Source organism: Chironomus tepperi, unplaced genomic scaffold (genome assembly GCF_022539635.2).
Source record: "Chironomus tepperi strain 1889 unplaced genomic scaffold, CSIRO-AGI_Ctep_v1 contig_85, whole genome shotgun sequence".
In the NCBI taxonomy this organism is placed as follows: Eukaryota; Metazoa; Arthropoda; class Insecta; order Diptera; family Chironomidae; genus Chironomus; species Chironomus tepperi.
In genome coordinates, this window is record NW_027226207.1 from 972,493 (window position 1) to 997,334 (window position 24,842).

The 24,842-nt window shown below is 31.0% G+C and overlaps 3 protein-coding genes and 1 long non-coding RNA gene across 11 annotated transcripts; 3 read left to right on the plus strand and 1 right to left on the minus strand.

Moving 5' to 3' along the window:
• Window positions 1-186: 186 nt before the first annotated feature.
• LOC139085897 (SPRY domain-containing protein 7) lies at window positions 187-2,292 on the plus strand. Its single transcript, XM_070634086.1, has 2 exons — window positions 187-383; window positions 607-2,292. Exons 1-2 carry the CDS (start codon window positions 272-274, stop codon window positions 1,269-1,271), a joined length of 777 nt encoding a protein of 258 aa, XP_070490187.1. The 5' UTR covers window positions 187-271; the 3' UTR covers window positions 1,272-2,292.
• Window positions 1,618-17,674, minus strand: LOC139085895 (uncharacterized). 4 transcript variants are annotated; one of them, XM_070634084.1, is made up of 6 exons: window positions 17,660-17,674; window positions 3,057-3,461; window positions 2,757-2,905; window positions 2,617-2,697; window positions 1,951-2,169; window positions 1,618-1,884 (listed from the first exon to the last, which is right to left on the minus strand). In XM_070634084.1, the coding sequence occupies exons 2-6, from the start codon at window positions 3,427-3,429 to the stop codon at window positions 1,726-1,728; spliced, it is 981 nt and encodes a 326-aa protein (XP_070490185.1). In that variant the 5' UTR covers window positions 3,430-3,461; window positions 17,660-17,674; the 3' UTR covers window positions 1,618-1,725. The 4 variants fall into 4 exon arrangements, with proteins under 4 accessions (XP_070490185.1, XP_070490184.1, XP_070490183.1 ...); XM_070634083.1 differs by lacking the exon at window positions 17,660-17,674 and adding an exon at window positions 5,603-5,662; XM_070634082.1 differs by lacking the exon at window positions 17,660-17,674 and adding an exon at window positions 4,138-4,353.
• On the plus strand, window positions 2,357-3,583 carry LOC139085898 (uncharacterized). Of its 2 annotated transcripts, none has more exons than XR_011543963.1 (4): window positions 2,357-2,669; window positions 2,752-2,897; window positions 2,956-2,981; window positions 3,034-3,583. It is a non-coding gene; the product is annotated as an uncharacterized lncRNA (long non-coding RNA). The 2 variants fall into 2 exon arrangements; XR_011543964.1 differs by having other exon boundaries at window positions 3,053-3,583.
• LOC139085894 (max-binding protein MNT-like) lies at window positions 5,853-23,246 on the plus strand. Of its 4 annotated transcripts, none has more exons than XM_070634081.1 (11): window positions 5,853-6,690; window positions 19,444-19,915; window positions 20,026-20,212; window positions 20,279-20,456; window positions 20,537-20,628; window positions 20,701-21,083; window positions 21,242-21,467; window positions 21,528-21,645; window positions 21,724-21,993; window positions 22,085-22,206; window positions 22,784-23,246. In XM_070634081.1, the coding sequence occupies exons 1-11, from the start codon at window positions 6,561-6,563 to the stop codon at window positions 22,898-22,900; spliced, it is 2,295 nt and encodes a 764-aa protein (XP_070490182.1). In that variant the 5' UTR covers window positions 5,853-6,560; the 3' UTR covers window positions 22,901-23,246. The 4 variants fall into 4 exon arrangements, 3 of the variants coding, with proteins under 3 accessions (XP_070490182.1, XP_070490180.1, XP_070490181.1); XR_011543962.1 differs by lacking the exon at window positions 5,853-6,690 and adding an exon at window positions 12,043-16,086 and having other exon boundaries at window positions 22,052-22,206; window positions 22,784-22,810; XM_070634079.1 differs by lacking the exon at window positions 5,853-6,690 and adding an exon at window positions 12,183-16,086.
• The last annotated feature ends 1,596 nt before the right edge of the window (window positions 23,247-24,842 follow it).

Genomic DNA, 24,842 nt, shown 5'->3' on the forward strand with positions numbered 1-24,842 from the left:
ATTCATCCTTAAATCCTTCAAACTGACTAAAACAGACATAACAGTAGATAAGTCTCATTCCTGCTTTCATAAATTACCCAAATCAACTGTCAAACCCCCAAAAATACCTGAGATACCTCGTCAAATAGTCACAAATATCAAAAACATCAACAGCTAATGCAAAGCGCTTTCAAAACCATAGAGCAATCCTACACAAACTTTAGTAGTGAAAAGTTTTTCAAAGAGAAAAGTTTTATTTTTATTTTTATGACGAAGTATTATTATTAGAAATATGTTTGCTAACGAGCTGTTAAGGACCTGTTGTTGCTTACGTCGATCTGCTAAGAACAACTTTCCATTAAGTACACCAGAGAGCTTAATATCGCTGGATTCAGGACATATAGGTAAGAAAAATGTAAAATAAAATATTTCAATATTGTTTAAGAAGAAGAAAATGTTCTTTATAGTATTTCGCATGTAAATCGCAATTCCAATTAAAATGCAAGAACATTATCCTTGGATCTTATTGATCCAGTCTGAAAAACTCGATAATTTATGGAAATGAAAAGTTTCATAGTGAAAAGAGTCGTAAATATGTTCATTACTTATAAAATTACATTTTTTCAGGTCAGGAAGTTGTAGTGCTTAAAAATGGAAAGAGATTATGTGGATCTGGCGGAGCAATTTTAAATCAAGCGCTTTTACAATCAAAGAGCTATTTTGAGGTGAAAATCCAACAAACAGGACACTGGAGTATTGGATTATGTACTCTTAATGCTGATCTCAATAAAACTCGTGGAGGTTTGGATAAATTCAGTTGGTGCCTAAATGCAGAGAATCTAGTTATGAATGATGGTAGTGTAATTTTTGATCTGAATGAAATGTATAGCTCACAGAATGAGAATGGAACAACATCAAATGGTATCAATGAGGATACAGAGAAATTATTACCCGTAGAAAATAATTCCATAAATGATAATCATGATGTCATACCTCCAACACAATCGACATCAAATCAACGATCAATATTGCCACAAGAAGGAGATATCATTGGAATTACATATGATCATATTGAACTGAATTTCTACTTAAATGGAAAGAATTTAAATGTTCCATCACTAATTAAATTGAGTAATTCACAACAGCCTAACAATGGTGAATATAATAGTAATGAGATCTATCCATGCTTATTTGTGGACGATGGAGCGATACTTGATCTTATTGTCGATAATTTTAATTATCCAATCCCTAGTGGCTACGATAAAATCATGGTGGAACAGACACTGCTCTAAAAATATTTAAAAAAAATAAGGAATAATATATTAATTAACTCGATATGGCAATGGAGCTGACGCTTTGAAAATATTCTCTCAACATGCGGATCCTATCTCTATCATTCTCTAAATGTAACTATACATGCTGTTTTTTGTATGAGACCAATTTCATTTATTAAAGACATTGTGATGATATTCATCTCATTCCATTTATAATGCAACTTACACCTACCCTATTTTTATCAAAATCGTGACTAATAATTGAGCGAGTAATAAGTGTAATAATGAGAATCATACTTATTCTTATTTAAATAGCTATAAACAAATATACTAAAGTAAATAAAAAATCAAGCGCAAAAGAAAATGTTTTAAAACATTAAATAGAATTTCGAATTATTTATTTCAATAATAGTGTGGATCTTAGACTAGTGGATTAAATACATAACAAAATTCAATTACTCGGTGGACAATTTTAATTTCTCAAGGCATCAACTTCATCCCTAATTTTCTTAATATCATTAGCATTTGTACGACAACAACCGCCAATATAACCGGCGCCTAATTCTATCCATTCCTCAATGTATTCTTCTAAAGCCTTACAGTCATTCTTACCATGCCAACCCTCTTCAACCTTAAAAAAATTCGAAAAAAAAAATGTCAATTTACATAAATTTTTTAGAATTATATCCAATGTTACCGTATAAACTTCTCCGCTATTTGGATAGACGACAAGTGGAATATTAAAGTCTTGGACCTCTTTCTTAGCTTCTTTAAATAATTCAGTCACAAAGCCGGGTGGAATGCAATTTATTCCAACCGCAACTAAATTCTCTCTTTTACGAGCAGCTTCAACTTGCAAACAAATTGATCTGACAGATTCTGAGAAGCTGTCGCCGTTTGCAACATTATGACCGTCCTATAAAGGTCATTAAATAAATTATCATGGATTTTAAGGAATTTTATGATCAGCACAGAAGTTGATTGGCATTGATTTACTTGAAATTGGCGGAATTTATGGAAAATTTTCCACGCTTTTAACTTAAAAATGCTTACAGCTACAAATTTATCAAATTATTGTGACTAGCTGCATTGTTACATAGCTAGCAAATTTTTCAAATTTAATTAACTCAATCAACTTCTATCCTTGATATAATTTTATGTCCATGCCATGTATGCAAATTATGCATCCAGTACCAATTATTAGTTAGTAATTTTAAAGCACAGTATGAATGTAGTATGATTAAATGTATGAATTCCAATCCCCTGAATAATAACATTTATAGCAATAGTTGAACTTATACTTGCGTGATTAGTACAAGCGACCACATGATTAGGCGGTTAGTAACTAAAATAAAATATTTACCACCTTGCATTGAAATGACACCCAAAATTTCACATCTGGATACTCTTCAAGAAGTAAGTCAACAACGGCTCGTGCCTCCATCTAAAATAATATTTAATAAATAAGTATATCCACTTATCCATGAAGTATCTTAAGCTTACCAAACATGGAATTGTCTCTATTGCTAATCCATCAACACCAGCCTCAATACAAGCTTGAATACGTACTTTATGCCACTTTTTGATTGCAGCGACTGAAACTCTATTCTCATATGATCCAGTATATTCACTTCCGTCATGAAGGTGGGCACCTAAAATAGTTGTGGTGACACAATTAGATTAAAGGCGATTTATTTTTCAGGCAATGATTATGAAATAAGCACAAATGTATGTATGATAAGCAGATTGAGTTCATGAAAACCATCAAAATTTAAATTAGCACAAATTTTATTGCATAGTTACCATACGGTCCAATAGAAGCGAATATCAATGGCCTTCTGAAATTTGATTTCCCTGAGTTTGCCGATACATATTTATCGCGCGCAACATGTGCAAGTTTAACTGTTGACTTCATAAGTTCATAGCTCTCCTCATCATTTAATTTAAGATATTCTTTATAGCCCTCAATGGATGCCTGATAGGTATTTGTTAAAATAATTTCAGCACCAGCATTTAGAAAATCTAAATGCGATTGAATGACAGCCTCTGGCTGAACAGCATTAAATCTTGCAGACCATAACGGATCACCGTCAATATTGCTGCCAACATATTCTGCAAGTTGGGTTGAAAAACCCCCATCAATGACTGTTGTATGTTGATTACGTTCTGTCGACATCTTCTTAGTTATTCTTCTTCAGGTCAAATAATCTACATAGTAAATGGAGCAAGAGTAATTGCATGAGAACATGACGATAGAACAGCAATTCTTAATGATAATGAAAAAATGTATTTGATGACTTTTTTTTATAAACAAATAATAAATAAATAAATAAGGCAAATAACTCCTTATCACCAGGCATTCGAATGATAGCAGCAAAAATTTATAAAAACTGCTGAAAGTTTAAAGAAAGGTCAGTTTTGAGATTGATATTACATCGATGACATTGAAACAACAATGTTAAATTTTTTTTTTGTAGGAAGCAAGATATAAGCACGAATAGTGTAGTCACATGTTAGATTTCAAAATTCTCTCAAAATATAGTTCCTTCGCATGTGTATTGACGAATGTTTACAAAAAAAATCCGTTCGTCACCAACACTGCGCTATGGTTAAGTTAAAAAGCATCAGGTTTTTCTCAAAAAAAGTAATGTAAGTATAGTAAGGAACAGTATAAAAAGAATGGAAAAAACAAGTTTTGCGTAATGTGAGAATCACACGATAAAAAAGAACCCGAGAATTATTGTTCTTGTTTTTTTGGACAATCGTATGGATCGTTTATGCACACACTATCAAACGAAAATCTTTAAGCATTTTTTTTTGTCAAGGGAAATTTTCCATTCCTTATAAAAATTTATAAACTTAGCGATAAAAAAGTCCCTCAAACCTTAATATATTTTTTGTACTATTTTTCTTTGTCTTGAAGTTGATTAATTGAGTCTCTACACAGCACTAAGTGGCTTAAACTATTGGCACGACAGTTATATATTGAGTTTTTTTTTCCTGAGCTCTAGGAATGAATATATGAGCGACAATATTTACAATTTTACGATATTATTTTTTTTTCATCACACACAGACACAAGTATAGCAACATCATGGTACGAAAAATTTGAGAGAATGAAAAAAGCACGTGTGTGACTCGAGAGAGGGAGAGAGAATTGAAAAAATAAAGGTGGATAAAAAAGTTGTTGCATGTAGTTGTGTGGATTATGGCACGATGACTGTATATGTTTGCCATGCTTTTTAGTTTTTACGCGAGAGAATTGAGAGGCACTGAAAAAATTATCTGAATCACTTTTTTTTTCATACATTTCCCTTTGCCGAGCGACACATGTCTTTAACGTGACCTCTTGCAAATTGGTGGGAATGCATAAACAATGAGAGAGTAAGTTCATCTTTGATTGATTTAAAATTGATTATTTGCAGACTATGCTATGGAAATACATATTTTGAGATGTGATTTGTTGAAATAGACTTGAGTTGATATGCATGAACACGTGATAAGATTTCTACACATGGAATTGAGTCATTGATGATATTGTTCAGTTTGTCACTGGAAATAGTCGTGCACAAAATAATGCAAGGCTGTGTTTGACTCAGGAAATGCATATGTAATGATAAAAGTATTTAATTGAATGTTTTAGGCAGTTTAATTGAAACTTGCACGTATCCGGTTTGGTTTTGGATTATCTCTTGAAATGTATTATGTCCCTATAGTTAGGCAATTCTCTCAAATCATACTCAAGTTTTAACCCCTTGATAATTCATGCTGATTCCCAAAGCTTCATCAAATTCATTGGATATCAAAGTGATTCAGCAAAATTGATCAAAATCCAGCGGAATTAGCGATAATAAATTATATTTGAGATGTCAGCAAAGCTCATATTTCAAGTATATCCACATTAATAATTTATCACTCCAAAATATACATACGTGTCATGAAATTGTAAGGTTTCCAGCACAAACAAAAAAATAATAATTTTTTACAGTTCCAAAACAAGTAGGCAAATATTTACATTTCAAATATACTTAGTAAGTACTAGATATAGATTTCATAAACACCACAACAACGTGATAGTTTGAATAGAAGGAAACGTAAACTACCCAGATCGTATGATATAGTCGCAACTGTATTGTGCCGCTGAGGTTTTGAGAAAATAAAAAAAAATTTTTAGTGAGTCTATTTGAATTGAAAATAAATGAAAATATTTTTAGGTTGATGATGTTAGAATGTTTTGCAGTTTCACATACATTTATCGAGTATGCAGATGTAACGGTTAAAGAAAATATAATTAATTAATATTTTTCCAATGAAAAATGTGTTTTCTTAAATAATTACCAGATACTTACTAATGAAAGAGAGGAAACTCCCTTAATAATTTATTTATTAAATATCATTAAAACTATGTAGCATGTCTAAAAGCTAAACGGCAAGAAAAATATTATAAAGTAAGAAAATCCGAGAGAATTCAAGGTCGGGAGAGAGGGGCTCCCTCTCAAATAAAGTGACTATATTTCTTTTTATCTCAAACATACGAACGACCAATACATCCAAACGAATCACGAGCTGAGTATTATTACTGGGAAAGAAAAAAAAAATATTGAAAATCAGACGTTAAACGAATTTCGTTGGAAGCAGAGTGAATAGAAGAATTGTGTGTTCGAGACTTTTTTTCTTCGTTGTGGAGATAGAAAAAAAAATTTTTACGTCAGAATTTTTACAAATGATTTTAAAATAATCTCGAGTGCATAGCTCGCAAATGTTCAGTGCATGTGTATATAATAATAATTAGGCATAAGAAGTGATAAATTTTCACAATTTTACAAAAATGGCGTTCAAATAAAGCAAGCAAGCGAAAAAAAAACAACAAAGACGGGGAGACTGGCTTGCTCATAATTTTTTTTTCCTTTCCTTCTTTTCGTGCATGTGTTGGTTAGTAGGAAAAAACAGCGTTGAAAAATAAATTTTGTGTTTAGTGAATTGAATTGAGAATTAATTGTAAGAAAAACTTTTTTTTTGTGAAAAATACGATTGAAAAAAAAAATCGAATTTTTTTGGGGAAGTGTGAATTGCTCCCTTTTTTTAAAATACACAAAAAAGTAGAGCCCAATGCATCTATATGAAAAATAAATTTTCTGTTAGACTTATTTTTCTTTTCTAAACTTATATGTGAGTTGGATAACGAACGCCGAGTTAATTTTTAGTTCTCACGACAGCAGCAAAAATTGACTTGCTTTTTGTGCTTGTGGTATAAGAAAAAAAAAATATAAAAAAAGTCAGAAGTGTAAAGAGAAAAAAATACACAATATGACGTCATTATCGTGTGGAGTAGATGCTTTGCTACGAGCAGCTCAATATCTTCAATATCTTGAAGAACAAGAGTCTGGACAGCAGCTGTATCGACCGATTGTATTAGAGAATCCGCCTATGTCAACAGGTATGCTCATATATACTCTTTCCTCTTTTTTATGTGTAGAATTTTATTACTTTCGTAAAATTGCGAAAAATTTAAAAGAACTTTCTGGTGCCTCAGCAAAAAATAACACATAAGAAGTTCTGCAAGTCCCTCCGTATAAAGTGAAATGAAAGAAAAAAAAATTAAATCGAAAAACCGTTAAATAATCTGCAGCATTTAACCGAAAAATATATATTATACAAAAAAAACTATACTGCGTCTGTATGAATGTGTGTGCATGGAAAAATCGTGCCATCGGTTTTCTCGCAAATATACTAAAAAATACTTAAACTGTGTATGTTGGACATGAGTACTATATAGCATGTTGATTTTGCTATACAGAGAATGTTGTTTTATAAAAAAATTATTTTTCTACCTCAACTATACAACTAAAAAAAGCGCGATATGAAGTGTCTGGCGTTATTTTTCCATTATCGTTGTCATGTATTGTTATGGGCTTTTCCATTTCATTATTCTAATTTTTTTTGTGTTCAGTTTCATTTCTTTTTCATGCCCTTACTACTTTAAACCGAATATAGCTCTTGGGAGGTGCAAAAAAAGTGGTTTTTTCATTTTTCCATACTTTATTTTTCGGCATTTTCTTCTTCCCAATTAAGATTTTTTTTTGTAAATGATATGGCTTGTCTGGCAAAGGGAAAATGAAGAATGATTATATTGAAAAGAATTTTTTCGTTTTGTTTATGATGCTCTCATAAAGCTTTTCATTCTTCATCATCCACAGAGTACTCACTTCATGATGATCCGCACACATTTCAAATGGATGAATAAGTGAATATATGGTTGATTGTATAGAATGTTTTCTTCACTTACTTACGTCTCTGCTGTAAATGTGTAGTATAAAAATTCATGTATATATGTGCTGTTTTTCTTTCTTTCTTTTTTTTAAAGTAGAAAAAAAAGATGATTATTAATTAAAACAGTCAGGGTGTGAATCACACTAAAATCGCTATATGATTATGTATTATTCAGATTTTTACTTCTTTCTCCATACTCACTTTTTTTTCGTGTATGGCTATGAACAATTTTTATTTTTCCTGTAAAAAAGGGTCGCATATTCGCTTTTGATGCTTTTACTTGCATTCTGTTGTTCTTATGTATTTGAAATCTATATACAGAATGAGTCTAAGAATTTGTTATGAACGTATATTAAAGTCATGCATGTGACTATAAGCGCATAGCATAATACTTTAATTTTTTTTGTATACAGTCCAATACGAGAGAGTAAGAAACTTGACAGTCCACTAAAATGAGTTCATTGAATTGATTATCATATGACTCGATGTTGATGTTTTTGCTGAAATACAAAATTTTGTCTGTATGAGGAGGAACAAATGTTTTGATAACTTCAAAAAATTAGTGAGTCATTGTATACTATTACTATTATGCTATGTCCATAATAAAGAGAAAAAAATAACAAAACAGCACCCAAAAACGGAAAGCACATTGTAATACAAATTCAAACAAAAATCTTCATTTCAAAGAATTAAAGACACGCTGCTCATTTTGCTCACGTAGAACCACCAATCTGGTTTTTTTGTGTACAATGCTTCTTCTTGACTTTGTTGTTTTCATCCGACTTAATGAGACTATACACAGCTATAAGTAAGGTTTTTATTCTTGAAGGTTTCCAGCCAAACGAGCGTTATCATTAACTATCCAAAAATGGAAAGTACAACAGACACATATATTGGCAAGGACATTTTTTTCTTTCTTATACATCTTTCATAAGTATATCCATTTAAAAAATAAATGCAATTCAGGTTCAGCTTGTTTCTTATTGCTCTCTCTACTGCTTTCATTCTTCCTTCACTTGATTTCTTGGTACATGAAATTTTTACCGAAAAAAAGAGATACTGGCAATAACAAAAAAATAAAGGAATGAGTATACGGCAAGTACAAATGCAAAAAGTCGTGCAATCATCGCGATAATACGACACTAGCTGCAAATGTGTATTTGTAATATTACTGTTTTGTTATTTAGTGACCATGTGCCATCTCATTCTCAATTTTTTTTGCCATAGTACAAATGTATATACACACAAATCACCATCATCATCAACAATATCATATACACAATTTCAGAGCCATTCAACCTTCACGAAGTGGCGAGGAAAAAGCCCATCTTCGTTGCTGAACACGCGCTCGTTCCGATGGTAATAAAATTGTAGTAAATATCTCACGCCGCACACACAGATGCAAAAAAAAAGTGAGAAGAAAAACAGAAAAAAAGAAAAGAATTTTCGGCGTTGCTCACATGAATTCACATGAATCAGACGGTTCTCTGATGATGATGGTGGTGATTGTAGTTGTTAATAACGTTGAATCATATAATAATATACGTATACAGTCACACAGTCACATGTAGGAAAAATAGAAACGTATGTACATGCAAACAAGCAGGCAAGCAATTTTTCCTATGAATATTCTCTTCACCACTATACAGTAGATATATATACTTTTTTATTTACACAAGCAGCCACGTGTAAGATTCTGTTTTTCTCTCTATTGATTGATTAAAATAAAAATAAAAATGTTTCTTCTCTTCGACTGTGCATGGATGGTGGTGGTGTGTGATGAGTATAGCGGCTTTGAGCAAAAGCAACAAATACACAAGCGCAAGCATTATTTTTATTTTCAATTCTTTTTTATTCCGTTTAATTCGGGGTATTGACGTATATAAAAATTGAAGTGAGAGAGAGACATCAACAACATCATCATCATACATTCACAAAAGTGCATTATTTTGGCGATATTCATCGAATATTTTTTTTTGTTTTTGTTCTTCCTCTTGTTCTTTCCTGCTGGCTGCAAAATATACTTTGAGTGCACTTGAAAGAATTTTTTATTATTTTCGCAATTCTTGTTTCTGTCTCTGCTCGGTGCTCCTCTTTAAGCATAAGCATACATTTATTTTAATATGAGGCAACGAAAGAAATAAAATAAAATGATTTTTTAAAAAGTCTTTTTTTTTTGTATACGAATGCCCTTTTATATTAAACTGTGCATATTCACATACATACACACACGCAATCAATTTTCTGTAGTGGAAATAAAGAAATGTGTAGAACAGACAATTACATGCATTTAACAAGAGATGTAGTTTTTTATGTAGTCGGCATTGATAATTTCATATGATAATTATTTCATCTCAATCTTGTCTAATACAATGTTTACTTATAATCACACCGACCTATATGATGCTTGTGTGTGACTAGAACAAATTGAATATAAAAGTTATGGAATGTATTGAATTATTACACCGGAAAGTAGGTTCAGATTACGTAAAGAATTAAATTATGCAAATCCACATGCATTTATGTAAAGGAACAATGAACTTTTGAGTTATATGGCAGGAAAAAATAAAAGGAAAAAAAAATGGAAATTGTTTCATGTCCTTCATATTGTCGCAGCAAATTTCCTGCAAGGCACCTGAGTCTACGTCAACCAAGCCACCCACTCGTATTATAATAATAATAATATTGTATTGAAGCTTTCCTTTCATTTCTACTCTGTACGGTTACTTCTCGTTCTCTCTCCCTGTTGCTGTTGCTTCCTTACTATCATAATATCTACTTGTGTTTATATAAAAACATTCCTTTCCATTTCTCCATACATACATTAGTATCTGTGTACATTTGTGTAAGCACACGATTCACATCTCTCTTATCTAGGAAGGGAATATACACAAAAAAAATCATGCGTTATTGTGCGGGACACAAAAATAAAAGGAATTTTTTTTAAATATTGTGCATTAATTGCTAAATGATGCTGGTATGCTGCATTTTTATAACAATGGAATCATTGTTCATTAACTACGTCTTCACTTTATGATACTCTACATTCTATTCTACAAGTTGTGATTGCACATACTTTGTAGCTTATGTCTGTCATTGAAAGAGAATTCAAAAATGTGTAATTCCGGTGTGGTTTTTTCTTCTCTGTAAATGTAAAAAAAAGGGAGAAGTGAAAAAAAAATAATATTTTTGTAATGAACAATGTGTGTGCGCGCGCATAAATATGTACACACCGCCTGATTTCTATTACATCTATGCATATGAGCATGCTGTTTTTCAAAAAATCCCCGAGCATGTCAGGTTTATGAAAATGCTTTCTTGCTATTTTTCTTTTTCTTCCCTCGTTTTACCACGTTCAAGAGCAAGAGCATGATTGAGAGAGGAACAACCATGAGCACATTTTTTTCAATTTTTGAGAGAGGATGGTTAATCAAGTAGCCCGAATTGTGTACGAAAGAAGAAATTAAAGATGTATTTGTAGATTCTACGCGCAATCACACGCTGACTGCTAAAACACACGGCAAATCAAATGATTCAAGTAAATAAAAATAAATACGCCGGAATGACATGGGAAAGAAAGAATTCTCTGTAATACATAGACTTTTATGTATTGTTGGTATCATTACTTAGCCGTAATTTTTATAAACGAAAGAAATGCTGTTGATGATGATATTAATGTAATGATTAAGTTTGTGGTTCCTTATATTTATCTCTATGAGGCGTAATATTTTTATAGATTTACATCCTCCGCTCATTTTCTGTGTCCTTTTTATGTGACATATTACATTAAGTTGCTTTCATTAGGGGTCGATGTTGATGACGCTTTATAGTGGTATATATTCTATACTGTGTTTTATGGGTATTAGATCGAAATGTGACGCATCAATGACAGTTATCAGTTAACGGTTTCGAAAGAGATTTTTTTTTGTTGCTTTTTGCGTTTTAAAATTTCATCATTTTTGTAAGGTTTTAGAATGTTTTAAAGCTTTGTGTCTAGATTGCAGTATAACTCAACTGCAAAATACATACAAGCAATCCTAATCAGGTTCCACACACAAAAAATCTCCACTCAAACTTAAATATTAATAATAATCCCAGACAAGATCACAAAAAAGTGTACAGTTACGGAAGTAGCACCTCACCTCATCAAGGAAACAAATGCAAGTTGAATGTATTAACACCTGATTTATTATCATCATCAATGTATCATATGTAATTGAATATAGTTCCTTTTATTTCTGTTTGAACTATAAAAAGAATATTAATTGATTTACTAACAATTTTATTATTCCGCATGACTCAATATGCACATACATATGAGTGTATTGGGACTATTGAAAATGGATTATTAGATTTCTATCGTTGTTTGTGGCAATTATAAGCTTCGTCAAGCTTCTATTTTTTCTCTCACTCTCCATAATATTCAATGTCATCGCAATGTCTATATTATAATATTATTTTGCTTACATACTTGCCTTCTCTACCATATCTTTCTCCATTTGAGCTGCTTTGATATTTATTTATTTTTTTTTTCATACATGAGAATGAGTACATAAGTGCGGGGCTTCTAAAAAAGTATATATACTCATACTTTATGGTCTTATATTCTCATCAGGGTGCTATAAATAAATTTGAATTAAAATATTAGGTTTCCTTTGTCAAGTGAAAGAATATTGCGAAGCTTTTTTGGACTACTTACTGTGACTGCACATAAGAAATTACGTAAATTATTGAAAAAAATATCATTTCGTTTGCTGCTTGTCAACTAACCACTTCTTCTACATTTACCTATCTACGTGTTTATTGTTCCTACTCATTTAGCATCATCGTCACAGTCGTTCTTTTTTTTCTCACTGTTCGCTCAAGAATTATATGATAATAATCAAGAAGAGGACAAAATTATGAGAGAAATGCCGACTAATTTACGTCAAAAACAATAACAAAACAATATTTGCTCTCGGTTTGTTCAAGCTTAATAGAAGAATGAAGGATGGAAGAAGAAACAATTTCACGAAATGGTACAAGTAAGTCTGAAGAAAGACGAAGCATTTATTTCCAATTGTTATGCAAAAGAAGGGAAAAAGGAATGAAATTATTGTGTATGCATTGTACATAAAATGTTGTACGATACATAAGCAAGTAAGCAAGTGCTGTTGATGTATCGTGGGCAGGTAACAGAAACATACAGCAAAAAAATTGTACACATAACAACTTCTGAGGATTCTTTTCGATTTAGTCAGTCAGTTTGTCGTTTGACACTGATTAAAACGGAATGCTTATAAGGAAAAAAAATAAAAAATAAATATAAGAATGTGCAGTGACGTACGAACTAAATAATAATAAATAAAAATAAAGTAAAAATTTTGCTGATGTTATTCCTTTTTGTTGTTGTTGAGTATTTGAGAGAGTGTGAGATCAATTTTTAATCAGCTGCCTCTCAATGCTCATTAGTTCCTTCACATCATCATAATGAATTTTTATATACGTTCATTTGTTATTCTCTAACAAAACCACAAACAGTAAAAAATCAGATTAAAAACAATTGAATTGAAAATTATATAATTTGTCATGCATGTTCACAAAGCGGTTTGACGTCACGGTCAAAAGCGAAAAATTGCACATTCAACAGTGAAAAAAATAAGGTATTCATATGTGAGAAGTACATACGATCGGATATATGTGCAGTGATATTGTGGTGAAAAATTAATTTTTCTACTCATTAATTAGAGACGAATTTTTTCTTGTCACTCACGCGATTTGTGAGCGAGCTGATTGATTGGAATGAGAAGTGATCAGTTTTTCATGTATATTTTATTTGCATTAGTGTGTGCTGCACATATGATGAGAATATTTATATATTTTCCTATTTTAAATCGACCAGTTGAATTGTGAAGTTTGATGTCAATCGCTAAGTGACAATTCGTAAAGACTCAAGTACTAAAATTGTAGACGTACGCAGAAAAAAATTGTTTTATATTTTTTTTGGTGAATTTTGAATTGAAAAAACAAGACTCATTAATAATTTATGTCGGAAAGAAAGAAAATATCAAGTTATCGTGCTGACTTATAGCAAATTATTATATAAAAATTCCACAAAAATAACAAAAAATATGTGAAAAAAGGGAGAAGAAAAAATAAACGATAAGGCATAAAATGTGCTAAAAGACAATGAACTTTACTTCTCTTTTATACCTCTAAATATTAATGTGCAATAATTTTAATATTCGATGATGATGTCGACACATACCAGATCAGTAATCAGTCGATTCTGATAGCAAGTCTTTATTTACACTTTCGGATGCTTTATGTCAACACATGGTCAATTTATTATCTATCCCATACTGGATATCATCTCACATACTATTGACTTCCATAAAGAATATCTCTTGATTTGATATAAATGAAATTCATCTATTTTGAAATGATAATATGAAATTGAAATATTACACAAAAATATTCAGATGATATGAAAAAATTGATAAATCTTCTTCTTAAAAAACCGTGAAATATGAAGACAGAAAAGGAACATTGACTAGTATCAGCATATGATTAACGAATCAAAGTGAATAATTTTTAACGATTATGTCTATAAAAATTGACGATCATACTCGTTTTGGGAACGATAAATGAATTATGAATCATTTTCATCGACATTTACGGACAATTTTTTTTTTTTGCTATTTCATGCAAATAATGCTTATTTATTGATTCCCTTATCAACACAACATTATTCAATACATCAAAAAATTTATAAATAGAAAAAGTTTATTTTCTATAGAATAATGCAGGAGATCAAATTCACTATAGTGATCAAATCGATTTCAATTCTGTAATCAGATTTTGTTTTGTCAATGAGAATCGACATCATCAGTCGGAACTTTTGATTACATAAGTTATCTAGCAGAAATAGACTCCTTTCGCAAAAGAGGCTTCAAAGTCGAGATGAATGAAAGATTCATATATGACAGAACAATGAGTTTTAAAATGTCTACGATAAGCATATTCGTTAGTCGTGACAATCTGTCGTATTCTAACTAAGCACAAATAGACGAGTGGATGTGGAGAATAAGACAATATACATGGATACATTATAAATTGATAAAGAATAAAAAATGATTCTACCTAGGAACTTTTTTGCGTCAAAATGAATGATTATCATTTGGATCATATGTAAGAGTAGGATATAACACGTGACTTTAGACAGAGCCCAATCGAGTGATAACTGATCTAAAAAGTATAAAAATTATAAAAAAATAAAAAATAAAAAATATTGTAAAGTGAAATTATTCCGATTTCAATTCCATATATCCATAAGAAATAAAGATACAATCGAGAGAAAAACATTGTCATATGGACAGTCAAATGAAAATAATCAATGTGATGAAAATTATATTTAAATCGTCAAGAGCAGTCTTTTGTCGAGATTCGAGGTGTTAAGATCTGAGAGGTGTCTGGCTGAATAAATAAGTCATAATCTCAGTTCAGTGTTCTTTATAATCAAATATATGAGTGCATTCTATACCAAAAAAAACAAAACTTAATGATTTTCCGTGTAAACACAACGTGGAATTTGAATAATTATACAAGTATTAAATTAACAGTGCAATTACAAATAATTACAAAGGCCAAATAACTCGTATAAGACTTGCATTAAATTACAAAAAAAAAGTATATATAATAAGGAAAGACAGAAAATTAAAAAATTCCTCCTTTTTGTATCGAGTCATGAACAAACCAAATCAAGTTTTTAATAATTATTACAATGGAGCTTCATTACGTACGAAATCATATTTTCGTGACATTCAAGAAACTAGCAGTTCTTCTTTAATTTATACAAATCATAATCATCTTAGAGCAACAGCCTCTAATCTTGTAACATCCGTAACTGATAATGGTATTTGCGATGGTATGAACAATTGTCATTTAACTGAAACTTGGGAAAATTATATAAATCAACATGCTAATCTACCATTAAGTCAAATTTCAAGTCACATACCGATTTTGAATTCCTACATTCCAATTCATTCAACATCGCTTGAATTACAGAATTCACCGTATATTAATTCATATCATTTAAATCAACACATAAATCCACACCATAATCATCAAAATTATTACTTTTATAAAAATTATTTGGAGAGTATTTACACCTCATTCAATCATTATAAGTATGTTAATATGAGTGAAGAATCCAAATCTGATACTCATCCACAGCAGTATCTCATGCGTGATGGATTTTCTCGACGTAACGAACTTGACTATGTGCAGACTAAGTCAGAAGACCCATATGAAAAAAATGATAAGACGCCGTCAAATGACGACAATAATACGAATGCCATTGAACCTGATTTTAATCAAAAGGCTAAAACTTGTATCAAGTTTCAAGATCGTAACAAAAAGCTTGATTTCAAAGTAAACTTTCGTGATGAAAATCGTAAAGTTAATGGATGTTTTTACGACTCAGAATCTATATCGCCAGGAAGTCGTGAGAGTACAATGGATGTGTCATTTGCACCACCCAAGAAGAAGTGGCTTAAAACGCATTATTTGACATCGAAATCAGGTATAAATAATTTAATCGATAAGATTTTTAAAAAAAAAATCACCTACACATAAATCAATATTATTGAATTAAGAATTTTGAACGATTGAAAGCTTACAAAAGCTTATGGCAGGGAAATGATTTCGTAAATTAAGGATGAATTATATATAATCCTACCACACAAAAAAAAAGTCGTTGAAACATTTCTAAGCATGTGGTTCAAGCAATTTTTATCGTTTATGATTAGGTAAGGTCTCTTGCAGCATTCAAATGCTTACACAATGTGCTACGTTTTATAAAAATGTGTGTATGAGGATGAAAGGGTGGCAAAAAGTTCTCCTTGCGTATTACATTATTGTTGTATGAGCTACATTAATTCGATTACTATTTCCATTTTGAATGATGGCAAAAATATCGTTTGAAAAATAATAAGAATTTTTTACATAATGTATCACGTTGCCTCTTGCCTTTACACGCTTTTTTGTTGCTCATGCTTAATATTTTTAATTTTCTTCTTCTTATTACTGCGAGTTTATTTTGTGCAAAATAGCTTTTATTCCTACTTGTGTACGTTGTTTATAGTTTCATACATACATTTTTACTCGTTTCAATTGAATAACATTTTGAGAGATGAGCGAATGATATTTTTATTTGCGAAAAATATTAATTTACTCCTATATATGTTTCGTAATATCAGTAATGATAACTATTAAATCTAATAACTGGAGCAATGTTTTTTCATCAGAATTTCTATTAAAATCAATATTGTTCTGATGCACTTGATTTACTCATGAAATGAGTTTTTTAATGAAGACGTCGTTCTTACGTCTTTCGGTATAAAACTTCTCTTTTAGATAGAACACTGAGAAAATTCTATGAAAATCCTTGACAGTCTTTCACAGATAAACTTTTCGCATAGATAATTATTTTCTTTAAGCTTACACAAAGCATTTCACATCATATTTTATATTCTACTGACTGACATCCTACCTTATACTTATGTAAACTGCTAATTAGTTGTGTAACAGACTGAACTTCCACTTTAAATCGAGATTTTTTCACAATTTGCCGTTTGATTTAAATTTTTAAACATCAAATTTTGAAAATTATCATGGATTACTAGATTTTTGGTCCAGAGTTCGAAATCGACTCGAGTCGATTATAACCTCTGATTTCAACCGAAACAATATGCAGCATAACAAACATGTCCATCTTAGTTGAATTATGATTTAATTTTACATAAAATTCCTATTAAATCAAAGTATAAATGCTAAAATTAAGGTGCAATTGTTTTATGGCATTGATGTTAAATTGATCCTGCAAACTTAAATTAAATTAAATCTATGAATCCCTTTTTCTCGGAAATAAAAGTCATTCCAATCATTCAACCTTCAGATTTAATAAATAAAACTTTTCCCATTCATTTGCTGGCCTCATTTAAAGTATCCTTTTCATTTATTCAGCAACAGAAGTAAGCTTGAGTTTATTAATGTATTAACATGTATCCGTCGTAAATAAAATTAAAGAATAAATTCTTTTATATCAAGAGAACAGAAAGAAATGAAATGAAAAAAAAAAAGAATATTATATTCACAGAGGTGAAGTATGCTTTCCGCGTGCCGGCTTATCACGTGGTATAGTTTGTGTGTTATGAGATTGCCTTTTGAAAATGACTGTTGAATACAGCGCAGATACATAATAACTTTTGCTATTTCGAGAACCTCATGCACTTGTATATAAATGAGTAAGTAGGGGAAAAAAGTTGTTATTGCTACTCAATGTTATATGTATGTGCTGCTCATGGCAAAGAAACCAAATTTTTGTTTTCTTTATCACGAGTCTAGTATTATTCGATAGCCCAAAAAAACTATTTTGAAACGAAAAATGAAAGTTAAGAACTTCCATTATTTTTATGTTTATGTTGTGCCGATGATGCCTTCTTCTTCTATGTACCTTCGGAATTCTTCTTTTTTTTTGTATGTACTTTTTCACAACAACATTCCTGTTTAATTAAATAACACAAAATAATAAACAATAAAAACAAGAAGAATGTGAGAGAGCAATGAGAGGATTTTGTGACTGTATGTGAGCAGCATAACATGTGTTATGCGGTTGTATGAGAGAGAATTCTTTTATTTTTCTGAATGATTTTTTTTTATCCGGTATTCTTTGAGAGAACTTAATATAAATACGAAGTTAAACGTGCTGCTGATGGTTCTGTCACTAATACAATTACAGTCGAGGCAGCCCATTCAATAAAATTGTGCAGAAAGGAAAGAAGAAAAAAATTGATGAATTTCAATGGCACTTACTTGCTTGCTCTTTGCAGAAAACCTCCTTATTTTTCGCACATATATCCATGTATATACAGTTTTTTTTGCAAAATAGGAAATGTCTTGCCTTGTGACGATTGCACAAATAAAGGGGGAAATAAATAATTTCATAGGGAGCTGAAAGTATAGCAATTTTGTATTTTTGTTGCTTTTTTATTCAGTGACTACATTTTTAGGGGTGCAATGCATCTACTTCAACCGTTAAAAGTGCTTGACGAAATGAAGCGATGCAAAAGACTTTTTTTTAGTTCTTGTTCTCCTTCTTCTTTTGCTCTTATGCATTTTTTGTGTTCTATTTTGCTGTATACTGTCCTTACTTCTCAGATCTTGTTTGTTCTTGTTTACTCTTTTGTGATTCATCGGGGTGTTGTTGCTTTATGTGCTCAAAACTTTTTTTTTTGCGTAATAAAATTATTGAGACATTTTTCATAACAAAATGCCATTAAGTTGCTGTCTTGAATGCATTAATGTCCTGAAAATCAATGAAAGTTTGCCTGAAACTTTTAGAATTCAATCTGTAGACTTCTTTAGCATGTATAGAGATTGATCTTTAATTTAAACTTCTAACTACACAAGTTAGACAACAGCAGCGATCAGACTCTATTGTATCACCCGGGAATCATAACAATTGTCAAGCTCAGATTGATATTTTTGCATATCAGAGCCTAAAATGCAACAGCGACACCACAATCTCAGGCTCAAAAATCATTAGGATCCAAGTTCAAGGGAAAGACCTTCAAAAGCCTCTTAAGAACGACAAGTGGCTTAATTTACAATGCCATCGATGTACAGACATAGCAAACATGTTTGAAAAGATTCTTTTGATTCCATAAATTGCATAAAAAATGTCATGAATTGCAAAAAAATGTCTTTGAATCTTTTTCAATTAGACTTAATTATGTAAATGAAATTCTTAAATTATTGCTGATGCATCACGTTATTGATTTTTCTCTTCTACGTATCTCAAGCTTATTAAATTACTGCTTCTATGCAGACACACGAGATGAAAATATTTTTAATAATGATTTTTTTTTTGTTGTTACAGATGACTTGAAACCTGTGGAAACAGTCTCGTCTCCATCACCGTCACTAGTAGTTATCTCACGTCCAACTGTAAATTTTAATCCACAATCAGTGTCTATTGATTTATCAAAAAGTACAGGAAATCCAATTCCATTATCAACATTATCAAACGGAACAAATAGTATCACAATTTATAATATTGATGAGTCACAAACGAGCTTGAATTTAAGTACAGAATCAAGTGGATATGTTAGCAATAGTACCACATCCAGTCTTGGTAATGTTAGTCTTAATCAAAGTGTAACAAATGGTGATGAGATGGAGGTAGATATTAAGACAACTACAGTACCGACAACAACACCTACAACATTGATTTTAGATCAGAGGATACCAGCGTTACAAACACAAACATTTAGTGCACTGCCGATGCCACAATCATCTTCATCGTCATCATCAGCTGGAAGGAGGAGAACGATTAGTTCGAATAGCAACAGGTAGGAATATTTATTTATTGATGAATCAACCTCAGAAAGATTCATTGCTTATTATGACTTTATTTACCTTACCTTCTCTCTTCACTATGCTGCTTCGTTCTGTTTTTTAGTAGTGCTCTTAGAAGTCCATCAACCGTTCGTGCTGGAACACGTGAGGTACATAATAAATTAGAGAAAAATCGACGTGCACATCTGAAAGAGTGTTTTGAGGCGCTTAAAAGGCAATTACCTGTCACTGCCGATGAGAAGAAGACATCAAATTTATCAATTTTAGGAGCAGCAATTAGACATATTCAAGTAAATTGTGATTCATGGACTATGTAAAAATATCAAAGACTCTAAATTACATTTTTCAATCAACAGTTTCTTAAACGAAAAGAACGGGAGTATGAGCATGAAATGGAGAGGTTGGCCAAGGAGAAAATAGCTGCACAAAATCGCATACTCTTTTTGAAACGTGAACTTGCACAATGGGATGTGGATTTCTCGAAAATCTTACCAGAACAAACGGATATAAATGCTGTGAAATCAGAGAGAAGTGGTGAGAATTTAATCAAAATTTTTACAGCTTTACAGATCCATTTACAATTGGATATTTTTTTTTCTCTCATTTTCCAACAGAATCTGAATCATCGATCAAAAGCGGTATGCTGTATAATCCTTCAACATCATTGTCTACAATAAATGCATCTAGTTCACCGTCTAATGCCTCTGTAAGCTTCAATAAAAACTATTTTATTACTGTTCATGCTGTAATTAATTGATATATCCTTTAATCTTCATAGGCAACAAACTTATCAACAAATATCCTTAATGGTAGTTCTATATCACCACCGCCACGAATTACAACAGTTGTAAACTCACCAGCAATCAATTTAGTAACTCCACTCGCGTTAACAACAAAAGATGAAGCACCATCGCCCACAAATTTATCAATAAATCCTGTAAAAATTTCTGCAAAACCTTCATTGACCAACTCGTCAATTCCAACTTCATTAGTTGGAAATGGTAGTTCGATACCCGCCACATTGAGCTTGAAGACAAGTGATAGTCCAGTCTGTCAGACAATGCCATTGAATCTTAATGCAAATGCATCAATTTCGACAATACCACAACCACTGAATGGTCTTAAAAATGGGTTCAAAACATACAACAGGTGGGTTTTTAGGTGAATTAATCTTTTAATTTTTTCTTTTATTTTTTAATCCATCAATAACTGTGATTATTCTCTTTCCTTAATGTCCAAATGAAAGAGCTTATTATCACTTCTTGGAAGGCCAAGATTAGTTCATCTAACTAATTGATTCTCATTTATTTTAATTACAGCAAGGAGACGAAAGGAAATAAGTCATCATCTCCTATCATAACAAATCTTCCTTCAGTTCCAGCATGCATTACACCAACTCAACTAACCAATAGTTCATTAAATTCAAAAATTGATCAAAATGATCCACCAACGAAACTGATAAAGCTTATAAATGGAAGTGCAATTCTAGCACCTGTAGATAAAGATAATAAAATGATACATTCCGGTCAACTAACACTTCAGCAGGTATGAATAGCTTCTCATGAAGTTTCCCACAAACTTAATGCTTTATTTCTACTCAAACAGGTCGTTGGAGGAAGTGGTCTTGTCGTAAGTCCTACAATTCAACTTCTCACCTCACCGCAAGGCTTCAAAGTAATTAACCAACCAAATGGTCTTACAACAATCGAATTAAGTCCGCAAAGTAATAATGTTGTAGATTTAATAGCTTATTAATATTTCTAATGAAAAATTTTCTGCTTGCTTATTCTCAATAATGCAGTTAATGGACAACAATCAACCATACAGCAGCAGCATCGGCCTACACATCAAAATTCACAACCGGGAAATTTGCAGAAATTATTATTAAATGGAAATGGAACGTCAACAACAAATATCAATACCATTAGCATTCCAACACTCACACAACATACTAACGGTGGTGGAAATCATCGGTTAGCGCCTGGCGGAGCTGAATTAAATCTCTTGCCATCGAATAGTACAACATCTAATGGTGCCATTTATAGAAATCAGGGGAAATTAATCGTTAAAGGTATTATATTAATGAATTAAATTTGTAAATCTTGACACGTCATGGTCATTAATTTAAGGCTTAAACTTTAATCCTTTATTTCTATAAATAGAAACAAATAACTCTAGTCGCGTCCATGTTGTTCAATCAACACCAGCTTTAGTTGTAACTCAACCACAAAATAATACGACAATGACACACATCATTACATCATCTTCTCAATTAGCTGGAAAGGTGAGGGAAATACAGTAATTGCAAATAATATTTAATAATGTTTATGCTGCATTGAAAGTGAAAATTCAATTGTTTCCTATTGCTTGAACAAGTACTTTGATAATATTATACAATGGCAATTTTAGGAAGTGAACTCTTCTACCAAATGTAAACAATTAATTTCCATGAATAAGCTACGTCGTACTCTTAAAGTAATATTGACTTTATTTAAAAAAAATTGTTTTGGCATTTATGCTGTTTATGGTAAAAAATATTTAGATTATTGTGGCCATAAGCCTACAATTAGGTATCGATCTATAAATTGTTCACAAATTATTCATCAGACGTGGATCTGCGATGGATTGAATTTAGATTTTCTTACTTCCTTTTTGTTCATTAGGGGCAATATCTATTAGACTCTTAGTACATAAAGTGATTGAACACTGAATATTCAGGGATCCTTGTACATGTCCTCACTGATCATTCAGTATCCAATGTTAAACTCTGCTTCACCCTCATTTACTATTGAAATTGCTATTTTCACTGCAGCAATCCAAATGAATCCAAAATACTAAACTATTTCATATTCATTCCACAGATGCTACATCAGCAGCCAACAGCACAACAATATCTGAGCGCAACAACAGTAAAACCTATGCTTGTCGTAAATCAAAATGGTAATGGGAGTCCAATAAGTGAAGCTGGAAAGAATTAAACATAATGTATCTATAGTCTGACTTTATTCACGGTTTTAAGAAGAAAAATATAAAAAATTGGAAGGGATGAAGATACTTTTTATAAACAAAACAAGGAAAAAGATGAAGAAAAAAACAACAAAATATGTATAACAATAATTTAAAAAATATTTTATTAGTAATTATGGCAAAAATGAAATATCTTTCAATTTATTAATGCAAGTTTATGAGATGAGATATACCTAAATCGGAATATATCGTAATTGGATAAATAATTAGTGTTTCTATGGACAAAAAAAAAAAACAAAAGTTGAAAGATATGAAAAGTGTTGAAAAATATGGAACAGATTTTTACAATGAAGACAATAGATGGGTGGCATTAGTGAATTAATTATTTTATGTATAAAAGCATGCATATTGAATGATTGACATTTTCTACAACAACAAACTTCTTTCGTGTACATAATTAAAAATCAGAGAATATTTTATTCATTTATCATGCAATGTGGGTGATTAAAATCAGTCACACAAAAGAAAAAGGAACAAAAAATGATTTTTTTAAACAAAAAACTCAGACAACCACACACATCGTATCGATAAATATTTATTTCTGTCATACTTTGATTTTAAACTTTGGTAATTTTTCATGCTGATGGATAAGGCAAACAAATAAGTCACAGTTGACAGAGGTTGAATGTGCATTTTCTGCAAAATATTGATCGGTAAATCATCGAATTTATTAAATTTGAATTTTTGTGCTCCATTAAGTTTTGAATCACTTCCGGTTCCTAAAGATTTTCCACAACGAATTTTTAAAGCTTTTTTTTCTTGAGAATCTTGAATTGACACTTGAATGGATGGTGATTTGGGATTTTGAGGATGAATAATATCATGTTTTGGTTATGTTTATTGAAAAAATAGAAGTCTCCTGGAATTTTATATGATTTCAAGTTAATAAACTTAAAGTTCTTGTTCAAAAGTAAAATCAAACTTTTTGAGAGACTTTAAGGAACCGATTGAATAAATGTAGTTTAATTAAAACGACTTCCTTAAGGATTTATAATTTCACAAAAATGTTTATTCATCGGAGTTCAAAAACAGACTGAACTTTTGTTCCAAAAGGGGTTTTCAACTATGTAGAATAAATATTATTCAAATCTCAAATGAACGTTATAATAATTGAAGTTGGTTTAGAATGTTTCTGGTTCCAATTCGAAGAATTTAAACTGTTGATTTCTGAAAATTGTTTTCTCGATAAGTGAGATTGTAAAGTCATATTATAAATTTAAATTTCGTTGTACTTATTGAACAGAGTTCCTAGATATTTGTAAAAAAATACTCAAAATTGTTGTAAAAATCGAGAAAAATAAATTTTTGGAAATCTTAAGTAAGGACCAAACTTGCCAATTGTAGTTCCGGATCATAATTGAAGTATATGCTGATTTGTCATAATGTATTCACAGAACACTATATTGAGTTTAGTCATAATTTTCGAATTGGTGACCTTGACGAAACAAAATAACTAAACCATTCTCAAGATTCCAACGCTATCAAGTTATAAATGCAGATTCGAAACACAATTCTCAATTTCTCTTCAAATGATCCAGAATAGCTACTATATATGTCTTTTATTGCAATATATAAAGAATTGAAAATGTCAGACATTCATAAGAAAAGGATGAGAAACAGAACAGACAGGTCCATTTCAAATAAAAAAAAAAATATACAAAGCTAAGTTAAATGTTTAAAAAAAATTGAGTAGTTGCAAAAAAAGGATATTGAAATAAACAAGAATATTCGGTGTGATAATACATATTACAGTGCTTTTTAAAAAAAACTTTCTGCTAATGCATCAAATACATTAATTCTACTGGATATGAATGAGTAAACATGTTGCAATCTCGAAAGGCATTTCATGAATATTCAGCACGCTTTTAATGAAGCTTTTTTGCAAAAAGAATT